The following is a 26,362-nucleotide window of genomic DNA, read 5'->3' on the forward strand; positions in this document are numbered from 1 at the left end:
TTGGTTTGTAGCATATGCAATGATCTGAGAGTTCTAAAGAAAATTAAAAGCATGAATTTTTTTTTGTCTCATTTTAGGGTATAGTCATCTTTAAGACTGTGAGAAATAATGAGTTTCTTTACCAAAAGAAATTCAGCATCACAGTTTGATTTTTTAACATAATTTTTGAGCACTTTTAAAGTAGGTTCTGGTCAAACACCAGTTAACTTCAGTGGAAGTGAATGCAGCTTATGTCTAGGAAGACAAGGCATAAAAAGCTTTGCCTTGATCTAATCTATTGTGAGATTTGTTTTTTTATAATTAAGTTGAAGTCAAATACCATTCTGACTGAATGGTGGTGAACATGTAAGATGGCCCAGCCTTTCAGGGAAAAAAGCAAAGCCACACAAAGCAGTTCAGGATGCTTCAGTTGGGGCAGGGAATCTGGGCAGCACTGCTTTACAGGGTAAATTTAGGACCGCATCTGAACTCCAGACGTGCCTGGCATAAGGCATGCAGTTTTGCTTCACAGTCTGCCTTTTTAATTTTGCAGTAACTCACTCTTCCCCTGAACTTTACCTTTGATGGAAATGAAAAGCAAAATAGGTTCTGAATGCTTACTCTGAAGCATCCTGGTAAGAAACTGCCTGACAACTGCAACTGGGGTTGGTGGTGTGCTTTGCCTGTTTCTTTGGCCACTGAGATCTTATTTACTGAACGCCCTCCAGGTTGTGAGGCTGCTGATATGTCAGCAGGAGCTAATGGTCCCATACCTCAAGCCAAATGCTACTCTAGGCGGTGACGAAAGAACTGTGTGGGACTGTTTCTGCTCTCCACTCCCTGCAGGACGATTATGGGTTGGTGAAACCTGCCAATACAGACAAAAAGGCTGCTTATGAAGAACATACACATATGAATGCAGATTAAACACTTTTTCCCAGAAAATGCACATTATGATTCATTGTGGCAAGGATACCCAGGAAAGGTGATTATATAACATTCAAACATAAGTAAGCCACAGGTTTATTCAGAAAAGATGTCTACTTAGCATTAGGTACATTGCATCAGCTCCACTTTGTTTCCCTGTACTTTCAAGAGCTCCTCATTGAGCAAATCAGAATACAGATTAGCATCACTTTTTGTATTTGGGAAATGAATATGCATTCATTCTTAAGAATTCTGAACAGCTCTTAGGAAAGCTGTCTCCAATTTAAGCAGAGAAAATAACTGGATAAATAAACTCTGTCCTGTGTTGAGATCAATACCAGTAACCTGCTATGAAATAAAGGGATTCCCACTTCTGGCTTCCTTCTGTGACTAGGCATTCTTTGTGGAGAGACATCTTGAAGAAGGGGCTTTGCTGCAGGGCAGTTACAATGTGTCCCCTTGAGGTTTAATAAGAGTGCAAGGGAGCCCTTCTGATCAAGGCTGCTGACAAGGGATACTGGATTATCTTTCTTCCGCACAGTAACCTTTTCAGCAGGCACCCTCTTTGTGAATGTGTGTAGTTTGGTCTCCTGAGACTTTCCAAAGAAGTTTTCTACGTGAGCTTGGGGGCTGGCAACATTATTTGAGTAATCACATGGCATAATGCTTGCCCTTAAATAACTCCTAAATTATTTACCACTACAGTTTTATTTTGCTCCTGGGTAAAGACCACAACAGCTTTACATCTAAAACACTAGAATAAAATTATGCCCACTCATTTTTTGTTGTATATTGAATGTAGCAAGCTTCATTTGGGTATCTGGTGCACCGAATCAGCCTCCTGCAGCCAGGAACTGCAGATCCGGTCATAGCTCTCTGCACTGCTACAAGTTTTCACTCCTGCCTTTTTGAAGTCTTACAATATTTGGAAGAATGGGAACTGACTGACCTGACTTGAAGAGAATTACTGTATATGCTTTGATTTTTGACACAAAGTCTATTTTATATCTACTACACAGTAGCAAAAAACTAACTAATGCTTGTAATGGAGTACAGCCACTCTTTCACCTTTTACTCTCGGCTGGTAACTATGGAAATTTCTGATTTAACTGCATGTGTGGCTCACACTCTAAACAAGTTTAGACCATTACTGATATACGAAATGGACCTGCAAAGCTTGAAAGAAACTTCCTCACTCTCGGCCTGCTTACCATAAGTCATGTTTTATACTTCCAGAGATCACACTAGCTCCTTCTATCACTCCAGAATACTAAGGGCAGCTTGTTGTCTACTACTTCTTTTTCTGATCTTTTATCAACCTGTACCCTTGTTTACCTAAGAATGATTGAAAAACTGAAGATAAAATTCAAAGCAATAGCGTTTTTCTGGTATTTGGCATTTACCACACACTGCACAGTTCTCCAGTCATTACCAACAACCAGAGATCTCCAGTCATTCTGCTGGGGTTCTGAAACATTTTAAAAACCTGAAATTATTTTGTGTCTACCACTACTAACTGACACTCAATATATTAGCTGGTTGCCACTGAACAGAAGAGTACTTAGATGGCCTCCTATGTTATAAGCAATTATCCTGACTGCTTCCAAACACAGAACAGGTTTGCGCAGTAATTGGAGTGTGCAGACTCCCCTCACCCTCGACAGGGAGGATGTCTGCACGATGGTTTCCACCGGCTGGCACATCAAGGCAGCCAGATTGCACTGAAGGTGAATTTCGTGTATCTTGATAGACTTTGCAGCAGGTCTAAACAATACCAGTCAGCTGTTCTCCTCTGTAGGGGACACTAGGAGCAGATTAAGAGGAAGCCCTGAGAATGCAGTCCTTGCCCTTTCAGGGGGGCTTTTCACTCTGAAGTGCTGTTTAACACAGAGTGAAATGACAGTGTTCATTTGAAGCAAGGACCTGGAGTCTCCAGTTACAACTACAGGTGGGAAACTGTGGTTACAGAGATTCGTGATCTGTAAACATCAGATTATCAAACTTACAGATCTCGCCTGTTCAACCTTTTTGGGTTATGAGCAGGCAGGTAAAAGCCAGTATTACACAGTGGAGATCTCACTGGTATTCAGGAAGACTTTTATCCTACATTACATAAAAGTGGAACTCTATGGTCATTATGTTAAGCCCTCCACTACCAACAGATACAGACTCCACCATGGCTCATTCCACTTGCATAATTTAGTTCACCCTCCTTGTACATCCTCAGGCTGTGCCTGATTTTCTTCTCCTAGTTCAGTCCCAAGTGGTAGAGCAAACATCATCCTGTTTATTCTGCTTCACGCAGAGAACAGCACCTAGCAGTGACTCATAACTGTGCCAACATTCAACCTCGCACCTGCAAAGTTATCTTAGGAAAATAGTAAGAAAAAGCGTATTTTTCATGTGCCTTGGGAATCTAACTTATGCATGATTGAGAGCACAAAGGAGATTGAAGTTCCCCCTAATTACAGAATCATAGAATCTAAACCTCCCCTGACTCAGCCTCATGCTGTTCCCTTGGGTCCTGTCAGTGGTCACAGAGAAGAGATCAGTGTCTGCCCCTCTATTTCCAGTCACAAGGCAGTTGTAGACTGCAATGAGGTCTCCCCTCAGTCTCCTCCAGCCTGAACAAACCAAGTGACCTCAGCCTCTTCTCCTCCCTTATGACTACAAGACTTCTAAATAAATGCCTATGTTTAGATGCTGTGAATACCCCCAAGCCTGAATCAGCCACATACTGAACCCTGACTGGTCCAGCTGCATGTTTGGCTTGTTTAGAGGCACTCAGGAACCTGCTGATAAGCACATTCACATTCACAAAGGCCCGTCAGTGCTATTCTGCTAAAGACTGTCCAAAAGCGAGGGCTTAATGCGAGTCATGATGTCTGAACACCCTGGTTCCCAGGAAAGCAAGCAGGGAGCGCTCAGTGTCACTGAAATTCAATGTCCACAGGAATGAATGTGGAAACACTACAGTATGTGTCAAAAAAAAACAAAACACAAAAGGAGACTATTTTTAAATTCTGTCTCTCTCATGGACCTAATTACTGACATACATGTCTAGAAGATGACTGCTCAAAACCAGGATACAAGAGCCTTCTAATGGGTCAAGGGCAGAATGGCTCCATTCCAACATCACTAGTAACATGAAAAAATGTGTAGACCTACGCACTTTTGTAAATCTGTACGTAATCTTTTCCTGCTCAGTAGTTTGTCCAGACCAAAAAAGTATTCCAAAGCCATTTTAGAAAACTGCTTGAATAAATATTAAGGGTCAGGCAAAAAATAATGGTTTGGACTTACTCTCTGAAGTTCCCTTGGGTGCTACAGACTTGGGTCTAATCCCAGGATCCGTGTATGTACACAGTGGTATGAGTTTATAGCATGCTGCCTCTGTCACTTAGTCTGGGCTTAAATAAACATCATCAGAGAAGGAGAAAATCCCCTATAATATAGCTTTTCTAAAGTAGTTACACTCTGTGTAAGAGTGGGAATTAAAAGAGCCCCGTTGTTATACAGCAATATCTAATTTACTTTGAAACCGGAGAAATAAAACTTTCATTTAATATACTGGTATTTATTTAACATCATTTGGCATCTGTACCCTCACTTACTGCACCTAATTTTTCACTGCAGGCAAGCTTTTGTAACTCATAAATGATCTCGCTGATGACAGAATAGTCAAATGTGTGCAAATCTAAAAGATTTTTTTCTCATTATTTTTTTCTTTGCTGAACAGCCTTATAAATGTTGTTAGAGATGTAATAGCAGTTTATATGGTTCCCTGAGCAGTTTATAATTCTGCATCACTGCTTCCCCAGGCTTTTGTGTTGGGAGTATTTTCAAATTGTACCTTAAATCATTGGCATCTCTATACAATTCTCAGAAAGTGATTTGGCATTTCTTAAATTCTTTTGAGAACTCTCTAGTCTACAGCCACTGATCAGCGTTGTTGCCTGAACAAGTAAACTCAATATGTACGTGTCTAATCCTGTCCTCTTAAGTTTCTGATTTACAGTGTGGCTAATTGCATTTTTAGATTCCTGGCACCAGTTTTTGCTACACCACAAAAGGAGCCAGTTTCATAATTACTCCGTATCAACCCCATTGTTGGGAAATCAAATTCTCAGGGAACTTTGCAGATAGCACGCTCTGTCAAGGCACTCTTGTTGAAATTGCTGCCAGCATGATGTCTTTCACTGTTAGTTGTTCCTTGATGGAATTTAATAAATATTCATTGGCAGAGTGCATTGTAATTGATTCAGCCACTTTCATTTTTTATCAGCTCTGCAGGATGCCACAGCCTCTGCAGAAAATCTCCAAGATTTGCCAAAGGTTGACAGTAAGAAGCTTTGGAGATTCACTTGGTGAAGAGAAGGGAGGGAAATAGTATCTTATTGCCTTGTCTAATATTTGCTGTCATGAGAAAAAAAGATGTATGGTTCTTTGGATAAGCAATGTGCCTTATATAACACACTTTAAAAATTCACAAATTCATAAAGTGTAATATTAAATGAGATGTTATGATATGAAAAAAGTTTATGATGAGAGAACATAAATTTATAATGAAAAAATTATTTCCAATAAAACGAGGATACATTACATTACTATCTATTTATATTTATTATAGAGATTTTCCACTATTCATAATAGTGATTTACATTGTTTTTTCAGCATTCTCCATGCCAGGTACTAGAAGCCAAATCCCTCTGAACTCTTCATAAAGGTTTTTCACTCCCCCTCCATACCCACACCTACAGCATGTATGGTTAGGGCCACTGGAAGTCTATGTTTAAGCAAACACTGCATTTCTGCAGTCCTGTCCATGGAATCAGGCTTTTTTGAGGAAAGGGTCAGTGTCAAATTTACATCTAATACATCTTCATTAAAAAGTTGTCAAAGTGCAATATATATTAATATCAAAATGCAATAGATATTGAATGCATTTTCTGTATAAAATAACAATTTTCTGCTATCAGTAGGGGTTACCCATCTGAAGCCTCCTAAAGCTGGACTTTGCGTTTCATCTTACTTTTTCTTTCAGTTGCCTTTCAAGAGTCCATTTAGGTAACAGCCCTACTGCCTGAATCCAACTGGCCTGTTAGCATAACCATCACCTCACTCATTTTCCATCTAGTTTTTTTAAGAAAAGGAGCACATAAGTGCCAAGTTTTTCATGTATCAGAATGTTTTGTAAGCATAGTTGAAAAAATATACTATAGATTAACTTCTTTTTTTGTAGACAGTGATGCAAAAAAAAAAAGTAAATGTACTGAATTAAAGAGACTGACAAAGGTGTTAAAACCAGCCATGCTGGCAAACTGAGGCATGAATTTAATTTGTTTCTTTTTGGTATCTGTTATGTCACATTTACTTCTATCACTACACACTGTGAAACAAAACAGGAAGATCTAAAAACTTTTTCCTTCTTTTTTTGATGTTCACTTACTGGAATGCCGGTGAAGGTAACTGGAGGCGACTGCCAAGAGATGCTAAAGCTACTGCCATTGGGAGTGAATTTTGCTGACCCTGGAATGTTCACCGGAGGAGTGGCCTGTGTGAAAAGAAAATATTATTCCAGCAATAAGAGCCATTCTTCTTCCAAAGCATTTCTAAGGATCTTTCCCTCCTCAAAATGGTAAATCTATGAGAGACTTCCCAAGGCAGAAAAAAACTGCATGGTGACAAGCATTTTACCCTTGTGAGACGGATAATCATGGATAAGCCAGTAAGGAAGGGACACAGTTATATTTATATATCATTGCTCCTAAACCTTGTTTAGACAAAGATGATCACTCTTAGCTTCTAAAATAATGACAGCAAGAAGCAAAAATACTACAAATGATCACCTGTTCCATGGTGATGAACAAGGCCATACTTAAACTGACAGCAGCTGGTTCACACAACTGAAGTGAGGGTAGTGAGGCTTCTTGGACAAACCCAGTCAACAGTAAGGCCTGGCCATTTCTGGTTTATCAGATAAATGTTAACAATCATCCCAATTAAAACAGTCTTTCTTACGAAAAACAAGGAGTTGAAAACCGTCCTGGGGATCCAAAACCAGCTCTTAAATTAAAGCAAATATTTAAGGACTCCTGGGGTCTTTGAACTCTTATGATCTTCCCATCTAGGATGTAATACTCAGTGCTGCCCTGGAGTGCAAAACACGATAATCTGAGCTCAGATAGTTGTGCACCTTTCATCTTGTGCCTTTACTTTGGTTTTCTCACTGGGCTATGAGTCCTCAGGAATTCTTTCCTGCCTCCTTTTGAATCCCATTTTATTTTCAGAATCAGGAAATTCACAGCAGTGAAGCTACCCTGCATAGCAGAACTGTGCGCAGCCACCATGAACACAGGCGCACTTTGACCCTTGAATTTCAGGTTTTTTACACCACAAAAAAAAAATCCCTCTCTAAACTTATTAAGAACTTGCTAAAACGAGTTTTCACTTCTGGCTTTCAGTTGCCTGTGCCTGACAGTGCTGCAATACACTCATTTAAGTAGTGTTTATGTTTGAGGCTGCTGAAATTGTCTCACTGCTTCAGGGGAGAGAGTTCTTTCCTGAGCTGCCGGGCACAGAGGAGTGATGACAAACTACAACCTGATAGTCCCCACTAATCTTCAGAGTAAACAAGTGCTGAAGCAATCCCCTGGAGTCTCTCCAAGGAAAAGTAAGTGAGACCACCAGATGCCTCCATGTACAGCAGCAATGCTCTGTGGGCTGCCGAGCCTGCTGACAGCTCCAAGAGAATCCACACAGGCATGCAGAGCAAACATCCGCTGAGCTCCATAAAATATAAAAACTTTGCTGAAAGGCATCAAGAAAATCTGGCAACTCCCCTGTTCAAACAGGACAGAAAGAACTGGAGGCAGCTGGATGAGCAGTGAGATGGCATTGCCTCTTCTCAGTATCCCTCACGGGGTACTCAAACCTGGCGTCAGCATAGGAACTTCCTCAGGTATTTGAATAAGACCTGAAGGGGAAATCCTAGATGCTGAAAGAGCCTCTCACTTTATTCCCAGGCAACATCGCATCCTCTCCTCACCCCTGCTTGCCTGAGGTACCAGTCCCTGGTCTGGAGACGTTGTCCCTGTCCTCTCTGCCCTCCTTCTTCAATGCTGATGACTTATCAGAACTCTGCTCAGGATCTTAGCTGAAGTTATATGGGAGTCTTGTACAACAGCATTAAAATTCCCTGTCTCTCCTAGGTATTTCTTACCCAAGAGAGCTGACAACTATTTTTTTTTCCCCTTCACAGTTCTGTTGTTGTTGGCTCATGGTCATTCTGTGCTTGATTAATAAACAGAGGTGTCCTTCTCACATAATTTTCTAACTACTCCAGTTTAAAGCAGAAAAATCTCACTCGTTCCTTAAGTGCAGGACTTTGCATGTTCTGACATTAAACTGCATCCAAACCCTATTATTCTTAAGATCATCCAGTCATGTAAGCATGATATATAACTCCCTTACTGCTGATGTCTCCTGAGTTTGTTATCAGCAAACTTTATTATACTATTTGTGTAGTACCAAAAATGATTTTATGAAAATGACGTCAGGGCCAAGAACAGCTTTTCATTCAGCTCCACTAACATTCAAAATAACTCATTGCTTTCTTTGTGACTTTCCAGTTCTCTCTCCTACACTAAATTTAATCTCTAGCCTAACAAATAGTGCTTATAAGTTTTAAGATCAAATGCTCTCCTTCAATCCAGAAAGATTTGTTCTTCTGCACTGCTTCATAGACTGTTCTAGTATCCTCTTTCTCTGGGGTTCCTCCACTGCAGTTAACTTCAACAGCAGTACTTTCCACAACTTCTTCAATTATTTTTCTAAATTTTTCCTCACCCATAGGACTGGGTCAGAGAAGAGTGTCAGGACTTGCCTGCTCACTTCCTGTTTATACCTTCCTTACTGCACGTAGTCTGCTTGACACTTTCCAGTCATTCAGGAAACAGCAACTAACAGATTCTTGCGATCCAGCTTTGGGCTCCTTTTCTTTTTTTTTTTTTTTTTTTTTTAAAAGGAATCCTGGGATGAATATTATTCAGCCTCCCTTATCAAAGTTCCTTGAGCTGTGAATTTTGTCTCTTCACTCCCAATGTTTCCACTTTCTCCTCTGGCTGGTGAGAGCTGGATCTCCACCCTGCCTCCTGGCTCTTCCTACAGGACTGGAGGGATCCCGGCATAGGATACCACTGACCTGCTCTGCAGAAGCTGCCTCGCTTGCAAGGACAGCCTGAATGATTGAGCAGGGACCTTGCCTCCTGATTCCAAATTGAAAGCTGTGAACAGTGTGGACTCTTGTCACTCCTCACTGACGAGATAAAGTCTTGAAACCAGAGCAACATGAAAAGGAGACACGGCTCAGGCACTTGTAGTCTCACAGTATGGAATACATCAGTTCAAATCCAATTTGAGTGCCTTAAACACTTGAATTAGGATTTCCTTAGTCAAGTGCTATATTCAGAGGCTGCTTATCAAACACGATGGTGTGAATCTCCACAGAGCAGCGTAGACTGTCACTACTGCAAATCCCAAATGAAGCAAGACTCTTCTCAGTAGCCTAGACTTGGTGCCTCACTCTCTGAGGCAGGGCTTCAGCCACACTGAGATAAAAGTTTTTCTCCTAGCTGGCTTGATCAGTCCCCAGGTTGGTGTGTTACCTGATGCAGCTTCCACCTGAGATATCAAGCTTTAATGCTCACAAAAGTCTAAAACAAGCCTGTGAATTCTGTACGGTTCCCTCTGGCCTTTTAGTGGGTCTGTTCCAAACACACAAAGGTTTTATCTGCACAATGCTGTATATCAAAGTTATTGCACCTGATAAATTTAACAGAGTTCATTTCTCTGGTGCATACATAGGTCATGGACCACACTACTTCAAAGCCTCTACCCCTCTTTTCTCATATGGTATCCACCCCAAAACATGTCAAATTTTAGTGCACTATTAAAATTAATGCTTTCTGTCCAAACTTAGTTGGAAGGTTTTGGTATAGCAATATTTGCCATTTGAAAAGCATTACCTTTAAGAGTAGACGGATACCATCTATGCCTTTTCTTTCTTCTTGCTCTACTTCACATATGCAAACTGACATCTCACACTGTACAAACTGAGAAAATTAATTGTTCCTGGCATCCCTTGGGCACTTGCCTACAAACACATCCAGTACAAGCAGAGCTGAAATGAAGACTCTGTGAGGGATTCACCTGATTTAAGTATTTTTACAATGCAGAAGACCACATCTGAGCATGGCACCTTGGGCCCTCCTTATGATCAGTGAAAAATTAACTAATGTAGGCAGTGGGATCACAGAGCAATTCTTCTCAATCTAAAGTATGTACCTATGTGCGGTTGGATAAACAGCACCCCAAAATCTACAGCGGGTACATAAACAAACAAACAATTAGCTCAGAACCAGACATCTATATTTAAATGAAACAGCCCCCTTGGGATGCCCTTGAAAACTTTTCAGCCCATTAAAAGCAATGGCTTTTTAAACTTGGCTCTTAAAAACCCAGACACTGTGATCTGACATTTCTTTATTCAATAATGACATCACTGTAATCCCTGGAGCTCACTGACTGGCATTACCTGGTAAGCATGGTCCGTGTGTACGAGGTAGAGGTTGGTAGGAGCTGAGCGGCTCAGAGGTGTCATCAATTTAGTCTCAGTTTTGGCACAGGAAGTTTCAGGACGGATTGCATCTTGGGTGGGAAAGGAAGGAGGAGATGCTAGAGATGGAGAGACTGGGGAAAGACTGCTTAAGCCATCAGCTACTGAGTCCGTGTTGAGCCTGATTTCTGTATAGTAAAAATCCTCCTCTCCATCACTGTAGTCAGACTCTCCTATACGTCTGTATCAAGACAAAGAATGAAGAACTGATTAAATGAAAGCAAAAACACCAAGGTAAATTTTAAATTCTAGATGCATGAGCAAATATATTCATATTGTCAATAAATTAATATTTGAGGTTTCAACCCTACCTACTTTATCAGCATTCTGGCTGCAGGGAAGGGGCAGAGGAAAAGAAAATCATCTAGTCTGAAGGGAAAAGAAGTAGGAATTACTTTTTTTTTTTTCTTTCTGTGTTACTCGTGCATAATTCTTTGACCTTGGAGTAGATGTTTGACTCCTTCATCTTAAGTATCACCTTCTCATTCCTTAAAGTTAACAAGAACCTCAACGCACTCTGACTTTGGCAATGACAGAGCAGCCACAGAATGACAGGTAAAGATAACAGACACAGGCAAGATATACTTTATTAATGTTACAGCAAATAATATGTAATCTTATAATAAGTTACTTAAGTAGACCAGACGTAGTTATGGCTGTCATTCACCATAACTTTCCTTAGCATAACATGAGAATTTGCTAGAAAACATACTCACCATGCAACTCACTCAGGTACAGGTAGAGAAGGGACTTACACAGGCTGGCTTGCAAGGGCTAGGGCTTTCTGGTGCAGAAGCAGACTTGTTGAAGGAAGGGATGCAGGTTTAATTGCCTTAACGTTTAACCTGCTGCAGGTCTGAGTGCAAATGCTAGCACTGAAGCAGCCCAGTCAAACCCCTAATGCAGTACATTCATAATCCACATGCTATACACAGGTAACTCACAGCTCACACGTGTATTTCCTCCCAAATCTTCCATACAGGAAATCTGAGAGCTCTAAGTGTCTTCCTACCTGCATGTCCATATCAGGGCTGAACACTGGGCCTCCCTTTTCCCATGAATGCACCCCAAAACCATCCCCTAGCCAGTTTTTCAGCCTGCTTGCCTATATACCTCTACCTGAGGTCCTCTCACCACCTTACTCAATAGACTAGTTGAGAGAGAGTGGATCCAGCAGGTTTGAAAGGCTCTACCAGAAGTACCATCCATCAGGCTGTAACTAGCTACTCACCAAAACTCCTCTCTCAGCAAAGTTACTAACTCCAAATTCCAGGAAAGTTCTGCTGTTTACTTCTCCCTCTCCTATGCCACAAAAAGGATGTCCTCAAAACATAAAGGGCAAATCTATGTTCCTAACTGCATTTTGAGAGAGATTTTCTCTGTTTCTGATACCATTACTCTTAAGCCCGACAATAATTGCTACGATCTTTTCAAGACTATCCTGAGCTCCACATCAGATTAACTCCACATGGTCACTTTAATTTTTAAGCAGTGGGGAACACAGGCCTACACAACAAAGATGGATTTCCACATACCTAACAGGAGAAGAACATGAATCCCCACTGTAACTATGTATGAGATAGCTAGGTCGCTCAGTGAACTGCACAGGAGACTTCAGTTGCAAACTAAAGCTCTGAAACAAACTTGTATCCTAAAAGATTCATTTGCTTTTGCTTCTAGTTTAAGTAACATACCCATGCATCCTGATTTCGGCTGGAATAGTTTATTTTCTTCTGAGTAGCTGGTACAGTACTGATTTTGGGTTTTAGATGAGAATAATGTTGATGTTGAGCAGTGCTTACTTTAAGTGAAGGACTTTTTGGTTTCCTGTGCTCCAGCAGTGAGCAGGGGCACAAGAAGCCAGGAAGGAGCACAGCCAGGACAGCTAAGCTGAACTGACCAAAGGAATATTCCATACCATAGAATGTCATGTTCAGTATATAAACTTGGGGGAGTTGGCTGGGAGCCACCAATTGCTGTTTGGGGATGGGCTGGGCACTGCTCAGTGCGTGGTTAGCAATTATATTGAGCATTACTTGTTTCTTTTGAGTTTTATTCCTCTCTCTCCTTTTCATTACAATTACTATTATCATAATTATTATCATTAATGTTATTAGTTTTAATTTTTTTTCAATCATTAAAACTGTTCCTATCTCAACCCATGAGGTTTATTTTTTTTTCCTTCAATTCTCTTTCCCACCAGAGAAGGAACAGGATATTGAATAAGTGGCTGCATGGTACTTAGTAGCCAGCTGGGGTCAAACCATGACAACATGGAATTGAGGCTCAGTTTCTTTTTTTTTTTTTTTTTTCAGGTTTCTTAGGTGCTTTGTGGTTTTGGGGGTTTTTTTTGGCATTAATTTTTTTTGGTTTTGCATTAATTCAACTCAGAAGTGGTGCAAGCACCTGACCTAATGTGAAACAAAGCTGGAAAGTATTCATGCAAGACCCTGAAATGTGTCTTCCACACAGTGTCATCCTGGACGTGATGTGCACACAGCACGTACCACGTAAATGCCACTGAGCTGTGAGGCTGATAGGGAAGTGCAGTGTGACCTAGAGCTGTGTCTGACCTTCTAGCAAAGTTCACAGAACTTCAGGAAAGAAAGTGCCTCACTGCTGGAATAAGTGCTCATTCCCCTTGACCCACTACTCCACCAATTCCTCAGAAACACAGGGATATGAGACAGAAAAGCCAAGGACAATCCAGATCATCTCCCCAGCCAAGTGCAATTGCTCCCCTGCTAGACCAAATCCTTCAGACTTCCGAAGAGACTGCTCTCTTACCCAAGGTGAATGGTCCGTATGTGTTTCTGAATCCCTGCAGCTGTGCTCAGTACCTTCCCGCAGTTTTTCCACAGGCATTTGAACATCACCTTCATGGAGTTCTGAAAATTATGAGTAAAGTGTGATTAGATATATGGAAGTTGTATGGATATTAGGTAATATTTCTTCACTGAAAGAGTTGCCAGCATCAGAACAGGCTGCCCAGGGAAATAGTTGAGTCACCAGCCCTGGAGGTATTTAAGACGTGTAGATGTGTAGCCTGGGGACACGATTGTGGACTAGTGGACTTGGCAGTGCTGGGCTAACAGGTGGACTCGATGATCTTAAAGGTCTTTTCCAACTTAAACAATTCTGTGATTCTATAATTATATGAAGATAAAAGAAAACCAAACCACCTAAAACAGATAAACAATTACCAAACACTGTGAAGGTTCCTCCAAATTAGTGATGATCTAATACTTTCTGTCAAGTGTGTCACCCTACTGAATTCAGCAGAATCCCAGTAAAAAGCTGCAGGAGCAGCTTGTGACAAAACTTCACCTCTCTTCATTTACCGGCAAAGCTTTTTCATTTTAAGTTCCTCCACTAAAGGAGGTAGATGAGATAAAAACTGTCTACACATCTTTCAAAAAAAGAAAACTGATGAGGACTTCTCATTTAATGCAAAGAACCTTCTTAAATTCAGGTCTTTCTAAAGCAAGTTCTTATAAATGTTTCCGTTCACGGAATTTGCAAAATACAGAAACTATTGTGCCAGAAAACCATGGCTTTAGCCTCTGCTATGTCAATATTCACCCATAAGCTGGAAAAAAATGCTTTTATTGCATTCAGAAGCTGCTGTTACCCTTATTTGGACAAGAGAATGAGAAGCCACCTGGTTGTGTTCAATATGTAAAAGAAAAAAAAAGTGCATGTTCTCATTTTAATATTCTTTTTATATTCTTTAATATAATTTCATTGATCTAAACTGAGTTATCACTGATTTAGAGCACAGCCAACAAGGTTATAAGCATCCTAACCTTGGATATTTTGAAGACTGGAGAAAACCAGTCAATATAAAGCACACTGTGTGGTAACAAACAACACAGATGTTGCAGAACTCAGAAGATATTTAAAAGCTAATTTTACTCAAAAATGAAACCAATTTTGTACATTTTAAATTTAAAAAAAATCTAAGTAGTTTATACTTCTCAAAAGTAATTTTCTCCATGATTACAGAACACATTATTAACATGAGGAAGAGCTTCAAAATACGGTATTACTATTCTGTAATTTTAGTTACATGTAAGATTAGGTGAATATCTTGAACAAAAGTTGACTTGGTGCTTTCTTCAATTTGGACCCTTTGGAACTGCATGCCAGTGGATGGTTTCAGCATTTGCTAGAAAGATGATGATTAGAATATAACTTACAAAAAAATAATCTCAGTTGATGGGCTTTCTAAAATATAAGTTGATTGCAGTAACATTCTCATGCTAGACTTGTCAGTCTAACATCTGTTTGAAAGTATGGCTGCTATGGGATTTGGGACTTGAGGTACCCGATCACACTGCTTATATGAAAAACTTCTACTTTGGCATAAATTGCACATAAATTCCTTCTCTATTATTTTATTTCATAATACAACTATCATTCAGATAGATACAGAATTCCTTTTCCCCCTCGAATTAAATACAATTTATCTAGCAATTCTGACCGACCCTTTTCTTACTTTTATAACATAATACTAAATACTACTATCAGCTCAAAACCACACAACCAACCACCAACTACAGCAACAAGATGAAGGCCATGCTTATCATTTAGGTTTTAGGAATCCCACTGTGACATCACGAACACCCTGTGCATCTTTATGAACACAGAATGGGTTTAACATCCATCCCCAATTTGAGGGTGAAATTATTTTCCTAGCTCCACTGTGGTTTTGATGCCATAAGATCCTTAACTGTCAGTGCTAGGAGTTTGCAAAAACCAGTGGATTTTAACATAGTGAAGTGAGAGTTCACTGAGTAGAAATAAAGAACAAAACCTATGCTTTCCTTTCTGACTAGTCCAAAAATTGCCTATTCAGGTTTAATGTTTTACTTAAGAAAAAAAGGGAACATAAATGGTTTGGTGAGGAATAACTACATTAGTGGAAACTTTTAAGCAAACAACTTTCTTAAAGGGAAGTGACTCCTAATATGAAATGGAAGAAACTTTGAGTAGAAGTAAGGTTACCAATCACTCTATTTACATGCTTATTCTTTCTGACTTTTGCAGCCTTGAAGAAGAAATAACCTAAACATTTTTATTTCAGCTTCTAAAGGTGCAAAGTTGTATTTAAATCAAGTATTCTGCTGGGGCCAGAATAAAAAAAAAATCTGCAGGAAAGCAAGTTAATTTATAAAACCAAGTTTGGCATGGAATGTTATTGTTTATCTACACAAAACATTTGCCATACAAAGCAAAATCCCTGTGAACCAGCACAGATAGTGTAATAGACCTATGGTGGGTGCATTAATAGAAATATTTGAAAGCAACTTAGAAAACAATAAAGATGGCAGCTGTAAACCCATCTGTCTCATCACAGCTGAGCAGTGAGAACGATGTAACTAAGATGAACACTAACTGAGAAGCAGAAGGCAAACCAGCACACTTCTGCACCCCTACTCTCCTGTCCCACGTGCCTCCAAATCATCTCTGTCTTTAGTTTAACAGTCATCTATAACTACTAATTTATCATAACAGAGGTGTCCTCCAAAATACTTTTCCTTCTTAACAAGACACACAAACATTTTAAAATCCTCTCCCACGATCAAGGGAAGAACAGCGTGGGTCAGCAAATAAGCAACTTCTGGAGCAAAAGGATAAATCTGAACAGGTTTAAACAATCATTAAAACTTCTTCCTGCTGGTGATGAAGCAATTAACTGTCTCAGACTGAGCCAGAAACAAATTCACTAAGGAGAATAAATTCTCTGTTTTTTCTCCTTACAAAAAGCCCTTTTTCATCTTGGTATGTAAAAATCTGTCCCGTTGTGTTGGGAGGGATGGAAACTTGGACTAGTGCCATCTCTTTGTTTTCTTTTTCTTCCAGAGGAGCTTGCTTGCTAGCATAAGAGTGCTTTCTGGGGGTTAGTTTTGGACCTTTCTTTTTATTTTACATCATGTTTTATTTAGTCTGCTTTTGCACTCTGACTGAGGATAAATTTGGCCAATGCTAATAACTGTATCAAAAGCCACCAAGCTGAGCTCTCTCTCTTTCCTTCTTTCACTCCATATGTTTGCGCAGAGAAAGCTTCACAGTATTAAGGTATCTGACATGCTGTCAGACAAACAGCACTTTCAGGGAACAAGGATTATTAAGGCCATATCCAGTTTCTGTGATGACATATAAATGCTGCCTGTTGCATCCTGCACACAGAGAATTTGTCAAAGCAGGACAGAAATTCCATGAATGGCCAGAGGCAACACCTTCTGGAAATTACTCCAGTGTTTCCTGAGCAGAAGGCTCTGTAGAACCTCACCATCTGCCAGGAAGTATGTGGTGCTGACGGCAGCGTGTGTGTGCGGGAGGTGACCAGGTTGAACGAGACACATTGACTAGGCTAAGTACCTATGTTAACTGGATGCCAAGGAAGAATACACAGACAGAGCTACTGGGTGATTTCTCACAACAAAATAAGCCTATCAACATCCTATCTGCCCATGGGTATGGAATTTAACACAAGGCTAACCTTTCTCTTCCTAGGGATGGGTTCATCGAAGAGAAGGTTGCTTGTTTCACCTTCATCAATACCATCATCTGGCTGGGAAGGTGTCCGAAAAGTTTTGAAGCTATCAGCTGACAGAGGTGGAGATGGGGTGGATGGGTTGGACTGGTCACTGGGAGCATTCCAGCTCCAGTATCCACTGCTGCTGGTACTAGAAGGCACAAATCCTCCTTCTTTCCAAGATCCATTCAGGGATTCTGTCAGGAAACAATAACAACCATCATTACAAAAGTATCATTGTTTTAGGGCTAAGGAGCTCTTTTTTTCTAAGGCTTAGATGCCATGTTGATAATTAACTGTATGTTCAATAAAGGAAGTGAGAACATTGGATGTAGAAAGGACCACCCCATCTATCCCACTGCACACAAATTACATATTCCACATTTGATCCCCCCCCCAAGCAAACAAACAAAAAAAAACAAAGACAAAGTAAAAAGAAATGCTGGGTTTGGAAAAATAACCTGTTTGGAGCATAAACAGCAATAAACAGTCAGATACTGCACGCATGATTAAAGGAAAACATTTAAATTGATCTTTAGAGGTCCCTTCAAACCCAAACTATTCTATGATTCTAAATACATCCTCAACTTTTAACAGGAACACGTGACTGTAGTGGGCCTGAGAGCAAGCCCCACATGGCCAACAGGAAAGGAGACGTACACTCTGAGCCCCAGAACACTAAGCAGATCTGCAAAAATATGATCATCATCCCGGTATTAAAACACAAAAGAAAACCATAATTATACTCTATTGTCTCATAATCTCTCAGTACACACGTCTCCACCTACATGAGGTGGCATGCATCCCTTGGGATACCCCATTTTCTTCATACAGGTGTACTGATAGGCGTCTGGTTTCAGAAGTGGAACATACAGACACTGGATCACCTCCACACCTACTCCCTGGAGGAACTGCCTCCTCACCGCAGCAGTTCCCCTGACATGAGGAGGTAGGCAGACACAAACCAACAGGTTATACTCTACAGCACGGTGGGTGGGAGTAACGGCACTGCTCATGCAGTCCGAGGCACAGCTTGAGCCACGCTTCACGTGCTGAGGTCCTCAGGCACTGGACATTCACATGTCGCTCTTCCCAGCCCCTAAAGGGCTTTTGGCAGGAGAGGAGCATGTAGGTCATCAGCTCAGCAAAGGCATGGCCTGAGCACATCCAGTGGTGCAGCCACAGGCAGCTCTGCCAGAAGCCCCAGGTTCTCACGGTGCTTGGGCCATGTGCAGGGACGGTTTAGGTGCGGCTTCTCCCTAACTCAGGCATTGGCAGCTGCTCCCAATGACACTGTAGGTGCTTGAGCATTGTGCAATACCTGACTTTGGAGCTGGCAAGCAAATAACTTCTTATCTGTTCACGGAACAACAGTTAAGTGTGAGAAGAGTCTTTTCAAGTCAGTGCCTGCCTTTAAGAGTTCTGCAGAAGTCACTCCTTCACTCCTTCTCAATATCTTACAGGTAAGTTAACTAATGATATCAGCAAGAAAGTGAGATATCAAAAGCTTACCCAAAAACCAACGAATTTTTTGGTTTTTTTTCCTCCTAATTCTGTTGGTTTTGGATGAAATCCTAAATCATTAACACTGGCTGCTCACAAAACAGAATGCAGTGCCCCCTTGAGTAGGCAGCAGCCAAGTCCCTGAGTTACTGTTTTACTGAGCAGGGCCATGCAGCAAAAACGGGATCAACCCTCCCCCTCTACCCCTCCAATTCCTCTTTGGAAAAGGACATATAGATTTCTGGTAGCTACTAAGTTAACATATGAAAATGTCACATTTTGGCTCATGATTACAGACTTCATGTGACTGTAATGAAGGTGGGTTTTGTCTCTTACAAGTATTTGTACTTCAGTCTTGTGCCAAAGCCAAGAAATACATCTGGTATCAACTTGTGACCTTAGCATAGCTTAAAGTTTCCATTTCTTAAGAAAAACAAAGGAAACAGCACTCTTTCAACTACTGCTTTCTGATATATTTATGGTAGTACTTTGTATTCTCAGGGTTTACAGCTTCTCCTCACCTTGCTGAGAAAGAGATGCAAATCAAGTATGGAAAAGGCTGAATGAGGCTGACAACAGCAAAAAACCCTAAACACTGGTTCTCGTTAATGCTAACAAATCTGTCAATGTGAAAAAGTTTAAAATAAAAATAAATGCAACTTACTCTTATTTGGAGGCTCTTTTCACACTGCTGGAGTTGTGTGAAAGAGAACCAGACCAAATATTACTCAGCTGCAGGGAAACAAGGGCCAAACTCTGATCCAGTTTACATGGGTGATCATCCCCAATAATTCCAGTACAGATCTGTCTTTAATATTAATGCTAATGTGTTGTTGTTTTTTTTTTTTTTTTACTGCTAGGAAAAAGTCCATTTGTTTAAACAATGTTTCTTTAATGACACTGCTCCTTACTAGCCTTTTTTGGAAAAGAATGTAGAAAGAACTAATCATTAGTACATTTGTTGCTCATATTAGTGGGATCAGAGCCTAGCCTTGCAACACCAAATGAGCTTTATATTATTAAGTGTTTACACTTTTATTTAAGTCCTTAGTATGTCTTAGTTAGTCAGGCAAAACTAAGATATTCAGGGAAAAGGTGCCCAACTACAGCTTCAAAATCTTGTCTGTGACTACTGAAAACACGTGAATTACTTTTTCAGACTAGTCTTCCCAGATTTTGGGAAACAAGCAGACAAGCTGTGTGAAGAAATATCAAAGAGCACTCAGAATACACGAAGAAATATCAAAGGTAGCTAACAGCCACCATTTACCTATTACAATTCAAAAGGTTTGCTGGGAAGCTACTGTGCACTGCTGCTCCTGACAAGTGTCAGCTGCTCAGACTGTTTGAGGTGGCAAGTACTGCCCTACCCACAGCGGAGCAGCTCCCCAGGAACAGGGATGAAGCGGGGGACATGCGTGTGCCTCGGCCTCTCCAAATCCCTGCCTGGCACATCAGCACAGATCCATCTTCCGCTGTGAGCTGAGCAGCTGGAGAGCAGGTGTGTTTTTATCCTTCTGCTGGCCTTCCCCAGGGGCTGGCAACCTCCTGCCTGAGGCAGGACAGTCATTGGGGATGTCACTGAAGGAGGTTTCCCAGGGCTCCTCAGAGCAGTGGTACTCCATAAACAGTTCTGGTTTTCCACACTGGAAAGCACAAAAACAAGAGCCACGGGTGTTCATGGCTAGAATTCCAGCTACAAAGATAAAACTTACATTTTCTGGAAATAAATGGAAAAAACACAGTGTTTGTTCAAAAATGTTTAAAGATGTGACATTTGGTATGAATTCCTTTTAAGAACATCATTCAGTGGATTGCCTGAAGAAATACAAAGACTACATCCCTCTTAATTTGCATCTGTAAGTATTCCTCAGTCTTCCAGTTATTTACAGGAGAAGGGCATCTAGCGTCTGTTTAGCAGGGTAAGCGAAAAGAAGAGCCAGCGTCATACGAACAATGCTGAGGTATCCTAACAAGGGTGTCCTAATTTAAATTATTCGTTAAAATAGAACACTTAAAAATTTATTGTAACTCCAGTCAAGCTTGCATAGATTAATTATATTTAATTACCAAACTCTTTATTACCAAAACCTTTTTTTATTTATTTTTATTTGTGTGTCTTCTGCTATACCATGAATGAAGTAGTCTCTAAAGGGGTTATGGATCTGATGGAAGACATCAGAGAGTTACAAAGAGCACAGGAATTGAGAGTCTAGTCCTGCATCTGCAGAAGCAGATCTGTTGCTGTACAGATTGCTAGTGTGTGGCCTTTCAGCCAAGGGCTCTGATCTGAAAGTGCTTTGCCTCATTGTGGTTTTGGGATCTGATTTCCATGGAGTGGAGGACAAGAACAACTGCTATCACACTTACTGGATATGGCACTTGAGGACATGGTTCAGTGGTGAACACGGTGGTGGTGCCAGGCTGATGGTTGGACTTGGTGATCTCAGAGGTCTTTCCCAACCTTAACCATTCTACAATTCTAGGATTCTATATGTGCAAATGTAAACAAGATCTTCAGAAAATTAGTGTTTCAGTGAGGTCAGGATATCTTACACAGTGCTCATATCCCATTTATGGCATGGGGCACCTCCCATTTCATAAACTGGAGCCGTTACAGTTACAGAAAAGATTTCCAACAATGCTACACCAAAGGCTTTGACCGGGTTTGAGCAAAGCTCAGTATGAACCCCAGCATACCAGAAGACAGCCTTTGTTCTCCACCACGGCCACAACCCCTGGATGCAAATCCCCAAATAAACGGTCCTGGCACCCCTCCCCAGAGCCCCTGGCTCCAAAGGCTTACCATTGGGTCGGACAGGAGGGCTGCGGACCAAAGGGCTGGTGGATAAACTGGTGAGTACCATGGCTGCTGTTACTTTATCCATGTCCAGTTCTTCTGAAGACTTTCTGAAACACAGTGAGTGGGAGGCAGGAAACACATCAGCAAATATTTAACTTTTTTTAGGGCTTTTTTTTAAGTTTTTTTTTAATACCAGCCCAAACCCTAAGCCAGCACAGCACAGTAACAAAAACAAGCTGCTGCGCAGAGTTCTCAAAGTTTTAGTCTTCTGGCAACCTGAGCATATCAAGTGGCTACTATAAGCAAACTAGCTCAGTGTAAATAGGAAAAGAAGCGGGAAAAGAGAATACATCTTTGTATAAATTGTCAGGACTACTGCGACCCTCTGTAACTTCAACTTTGTTCTTTACTTTTCAGAATTTCAGCTATTCATATTCTTAGAGCTAAGTGTATACTTAAGCTGGTTTTCTTTTTCTTGGATGAAGACACAGAGATGCAAAGCTGGATAAGATTAGTAGCAACATTAATAACATGCACTACTCTCTGCAGGGTGAGGAAGAACTATGAACTGGATCTAAGGGATGTGAGTTTGTTGCTTTTGCTTAATGCTATTTACCTTTCCCTACTCTCTCCAAAAGACTGATCCTAAATTTTTCACAGATTATACACCAGTTATTTCAAATAATTAGTAAATCGGCATAAAAACCAGGCGGGGGGGGGGGCAAGGGTGGGGAGAGAGAGAGAGGGAAAATTTTTTTTTCAAGTGTGATGGGCAGAGTGGGAAGAGAGGGGCCCATCACTCCCTTAGGTGGGAACCTGTGTAAATCAGAGCAGAGGACATGGGGAATAGGTAGTAAGGAGGGCAGCCAGTTTTCCAGGGGAGGGAGGAGGAGATTTGGACAGAAGACAATGCCAGCAGGGTCCCATTGCTCAAGCAGTCATGTTTTTCTTAAGACAATGCAGGATTTTGTCTGTAAAAATTATATATTTTTCTCATAAGAGTAACTCTCTTCCTCACAATGCAAAATTTCTGAAGAGTGAACGTACCAAAATAAAACTACTAAGCCCACTAAATTTGGCAGACTTTTGCCTTCCAACCTTGTGGGATTTCTACCTTGTGGGTGGAATCAAAGCAGACAGCTTCTTGTAACCATTTGCTTTCAAACACGACCAATGTCCAAAACCGTTTTTTCATTTCGTACAGGTCAAGTTAATTTTGTTCTCACAAAAGGTCACTTTCCCCCCCTCTATGCTGCATTGTGGGGTTTCTGGAATTGCATTCTGTGCCTTGCCAGGAGCTCTATTTAACCAGTCACGTTGAGTCCAATTTAAAGCCCAATATGAGAAGTGGCCAGCTATCTGATGTTTCCCGCTGATTGGTAAGTCACCAAGATAAATAGGACATGCTGGGTGCACCCCCTTTTCTAGAATCCTATCTCACTCACCAGGTGGAAGGCTTATTAACTGGAAACTACGCTGCAGTCAAAGCCTCTTGATATTTTAGTGAGCAAACCTCGAACTTGTCCATGAAGCAGTTCACAGCTGCTTTCTGGCTAATGCAAGGACCCACACAGATGCTGATGAACACTTTCCCATGCCACACAACAGCTTAGCTCTCCCGACTGTCTTTTGCAACACATCAGTGCCTGGAACCAAAACAATGATGATGGTTCTTGCTGCATTATGACTATATCCATAGAAAGCTTCTTTTCCCTCAGCCAAGGCTTTTGCAAAGAGCACAACAGCCATATGGTCATCGTCAAGTACTGGAAAGGTCTCGGATATCTGCTATAATCAACTGAGACCTGAATACGTCACCAATCAAGTCCTCATGCCTGCAGAGGAGTATTTCACTCAGAATGCCAAATTCCTCTGGGCTCAGAAGACCCCTCCTCAGGGATGACATGGAGACTGCTACACCTTCTGAAAACCAGCCCTGCCATGTGATTTTCCAATTACTTAATATCCCAGTAGGAAAATCCACTTTCTGAGAAAGATTCAGTGTCTCTGTAGTCCATTCCTGCCAGACAACACCAACTGTCCCTACACCTTTATCCTGCTGTGGATGAACCACTAATGTCTCCACTTCTGCAACACAGGAGGACAAAGTGAGCACAAGTTCCGGATATGCTGCAGAAGCTGATCCCTAGTGTTTGCAATAACTCTTCCAACTAGGTTGTGTGTGTGGCAACAGGACTAACCTGCTCTCATCCAGGCCTCAGCAGAATTGCAAAATCACACCACAGCAGCTGATGCAAGTGTTTCCCTACTTGGTGTTGAGATGTCAGAGTGTAGATTTGGACCTAATCCCAAAGTTCCCCCAAGTAGTCTATAAATTTAACTTCTTCTAGATCTTTTGTATTGATTTTTTTTCTCCCCTCTACAATGACAAGCACTGCTGCTCTGAAAAACTAACCCTTTCTCCAAGTAACTTTGTTATGTCCCAAAATTGTCCGCATTGGCATTTGAGCCTAAGGTGAAAGTTTATACAGGTAGACAAAGGACAGGAACAGTCATGAGAATCCTTGCCATTTCTAGCCATGCTAAACCATACTCTTGCAATTACTGGAATGCTTTTTTCTACCTGATCCAATTTAATAGGCTAACAGCCCAAATAAAACAAACTTTGGACTTTTTCTCTGCCCATTTTGAATCACGATCATTTTTAGTACTTAGAGCTCCTCAGCTGCATCCAACAAACAAGGAATGCTCCTCTCATGCTTCTCAGTCACAAGAATTTTAGCAGCTACAAGTGCTGGCTTCTGTGACTCTGCTCCTAAACACATTTTTACAGTTTGGCTCATAAATGTAAACACACATATTTCATATATCACTCAGCCAGTACTACTGCAGCAGCAGCAGCCTTCAAGAGATAGGCAAGCATAAAACTGAAGACAGGAACCACTTAAGCCATCTGCATTTAGTCAGCATCGCATGAGAGTTGATGCTTTAAGACTGCCCCAGCATTTTCCAGCTTTCTCTGCTGGAAAGCTGAACCTGCATACAGCTGTTAAACAGTATTTGCACTCAGAGGGGAGAATAACTCGTTTGTTACACATGGATTGTTCACAAAACATTGACCTCACCATTGCTGAGGTAATTTTCTGTGGACTGAAGTTATAACCCCTGATATCGCTTATACTGTTATTAGGTGTAATGAAATTTAAATAAGTTGTACTATCATCTACATCAGCTATGAAGATTTCTTCTCTCCTCCAATCCTACATTCGAGTCTCCAAAAAACCATTTCCCAACATATCGATGGATGTGCTTGTGTCAACCCAGTCTGCACTTGAGACCAGACAGTTCTGCATCCTTTGTAAATCCAAACACATGCCAACAGAAGCCTCCTTTTCTTTAATAGCCAAGCCCAAATTAAACTTAGTTACTACATTTACTCTTGCTCAATCCTTTCCTTGGTTTTGCTGATGAATTTACTACTTTTTTGACAATAACTTATCAATGTTAAGAAACCATCACATACTCCTCAGTCAAAGCTTCCTACAAGGAAAGGATGGGTTTAAGCTGCAAAAGATAAGAAAAAGTGGGTCCAAGACAAGTCCAAAGCTATGCAAGTGCTCCAAGCCAACACAATATCCAATCTCCTACTGTCCCATTTCCTCTGCCTGCTTGTGGCCACTGTGACCTTCACACTCCCCACTAAGTGTTAATCCCATCTAGACACACCTACATCACACTTCTGTATTTTCTTCTGTATCAGTCACATCATATCTGTGTTGGGAACCATTTTATTAACCTGCTCTCAAAAAAATCTTTAGAAATACACATTTTATTCTAGTTTTTAAGTTTTTAATCTATCATTATTATTTGCCTGCCTTAGACGAAATAGCCTGCAGTTTTTCCTCTTAGAAAAAAGGATATTCAAGCATATTTTAAGGGTCCTGGAGAATATTCTTAGAGCAGAGAAACCGGTAGGGGTAGCAGGTGTTTTTGACAAAACTGACCTTACTCAAAATGACATCTAAGTTCATTTGAAGCAAAGAAAAAAAAAAAACAACACGTCATTTTCCCTGTCCACAACTCCAAAGCTTTCAGTTAATTCCCTGACCAGAAACCTCTGGCTCCAGTGCAGCAAAGCTCAAAGCAACCAGGCAGAGGTTCACTGCATGGAAAGTGCTCTCCTACACTCTGGAGCTGCCCCAACATGACAGGAATGCAGACCAGGCAGCGTTTCTTCACCAGGGCTTTGCTCCCACCAAGCCAGGGAGAGGGAGAGCAGCATCCTGCAGCTGGCAGGACCAAGATGCATGGGGATAGAAACTGCTGCACCAGGACGTGTGCCCAAGGGGAGGGGAAAGGGAAGGGTATTTCCAATTACTTCAGGTGGATGTTGGCTACAAAAGTCGATGGTCACAGATTCAACCTTCTTCTCTAGAATCACATATCCCTGCTTTCCAGCACTGTTGAGCTTGCCTTTCCTTAATTTACTCTCTAAACAATACGCACCTGAAGCTCATATGCCCTAAACATTCAGATTTATTAAAAGGTTTATATTTTCCCTTGTCCTGGCAGAGGCATGTGCTTACCTATTACTTACTGCTATCCTCACCAGAGGGACAGTAAAAAAAAAAAAAAAAATTAAAAATTAACTAGGATTGATAAGGACAGAGGCAGCCAAGCACAAAAATGCTACTATGCTATGTTAGCTGGCTACTGTCCTCCACTAAAAAACAGCTTATGACAATGGTTCACAAAACACCTGGACCTTTTGTTAAGGAAGTACCCTATAAATATGTGTGCATTAATATGCTACAACTAGGACAAAATAATAGTATCTTTAGATACCTGTTTATATCTCCCTCCCATACTTATATGTGCTAAATTCTCATGAAGAGACCTCTGAAGTCTGACTCTGATCACTTGATTACAGCCACATCACACTGATGCTGTCATACTGGGCACTGCACCAATA

The 26,362-nt window shown here is 40.9% G+C and overlaps 1 protein-coding gene across 3 annotated transcripts in view; it reads right to left on the minus strand.

Moving 5' to 3' along the window:
- Window positions 1-26,362, minus strand: part of ZNF704 (zinc finger protein 704) — an 86,907-nt gene that overhangs the window by 2,713 nt on the left and 57,832 nt on the right. The window contains exons 3-8 of one of the 3 annotated variants that reach the window (XM_027893066.1): window positions 21,433-21,536; window positions 17,088-17,320; window positions 13,370-13,470; window positions 10,502-10,763; window positions 6,356-6,460; window positions 753-847 (exon numbers count right to left, since the gene is read on the minus strand). In XM_027893066.1, coding sequence (XP_027748867.1) covers window positions 753-847; window positions 6,356-6,460; window positions 10,502-10,763; window positions 13,370-13,470; window positions 17,088-17,320; window positions 21,433-21,536 — 900 coding nt within the window. The remainder of the gene's footprint in view (window positions 1-752; window positions 848-6,355; window positions 6,461-10,501; window positions 10,764-13,369; window positions 13,471-17,087; window positions 17,321-21,432; window positions 21,537-26,362) is intronic. The other 2 variants (XM_027893067.1, XM_027893068.1) reach the window with 2 other exon arrangements.

This window comes from Empidonax traillii, unplaced genomic scaffold (assembly GCF_003031625.1).
Source record: "Empidonax traillii isolate 1590-97213 ecotype Southwest subspecies unplaced genomic scaffold, ASM303162v1 scaffold378:size984864, whole genome shotgun sequence".
Classification (NCBI taxonomy): domain Eukaryota; kingdom Metazoa; phylum Chordata; class Aves; order Passeriformes; family Tyrannidae; genus Empidonax; species Empidonax traillii.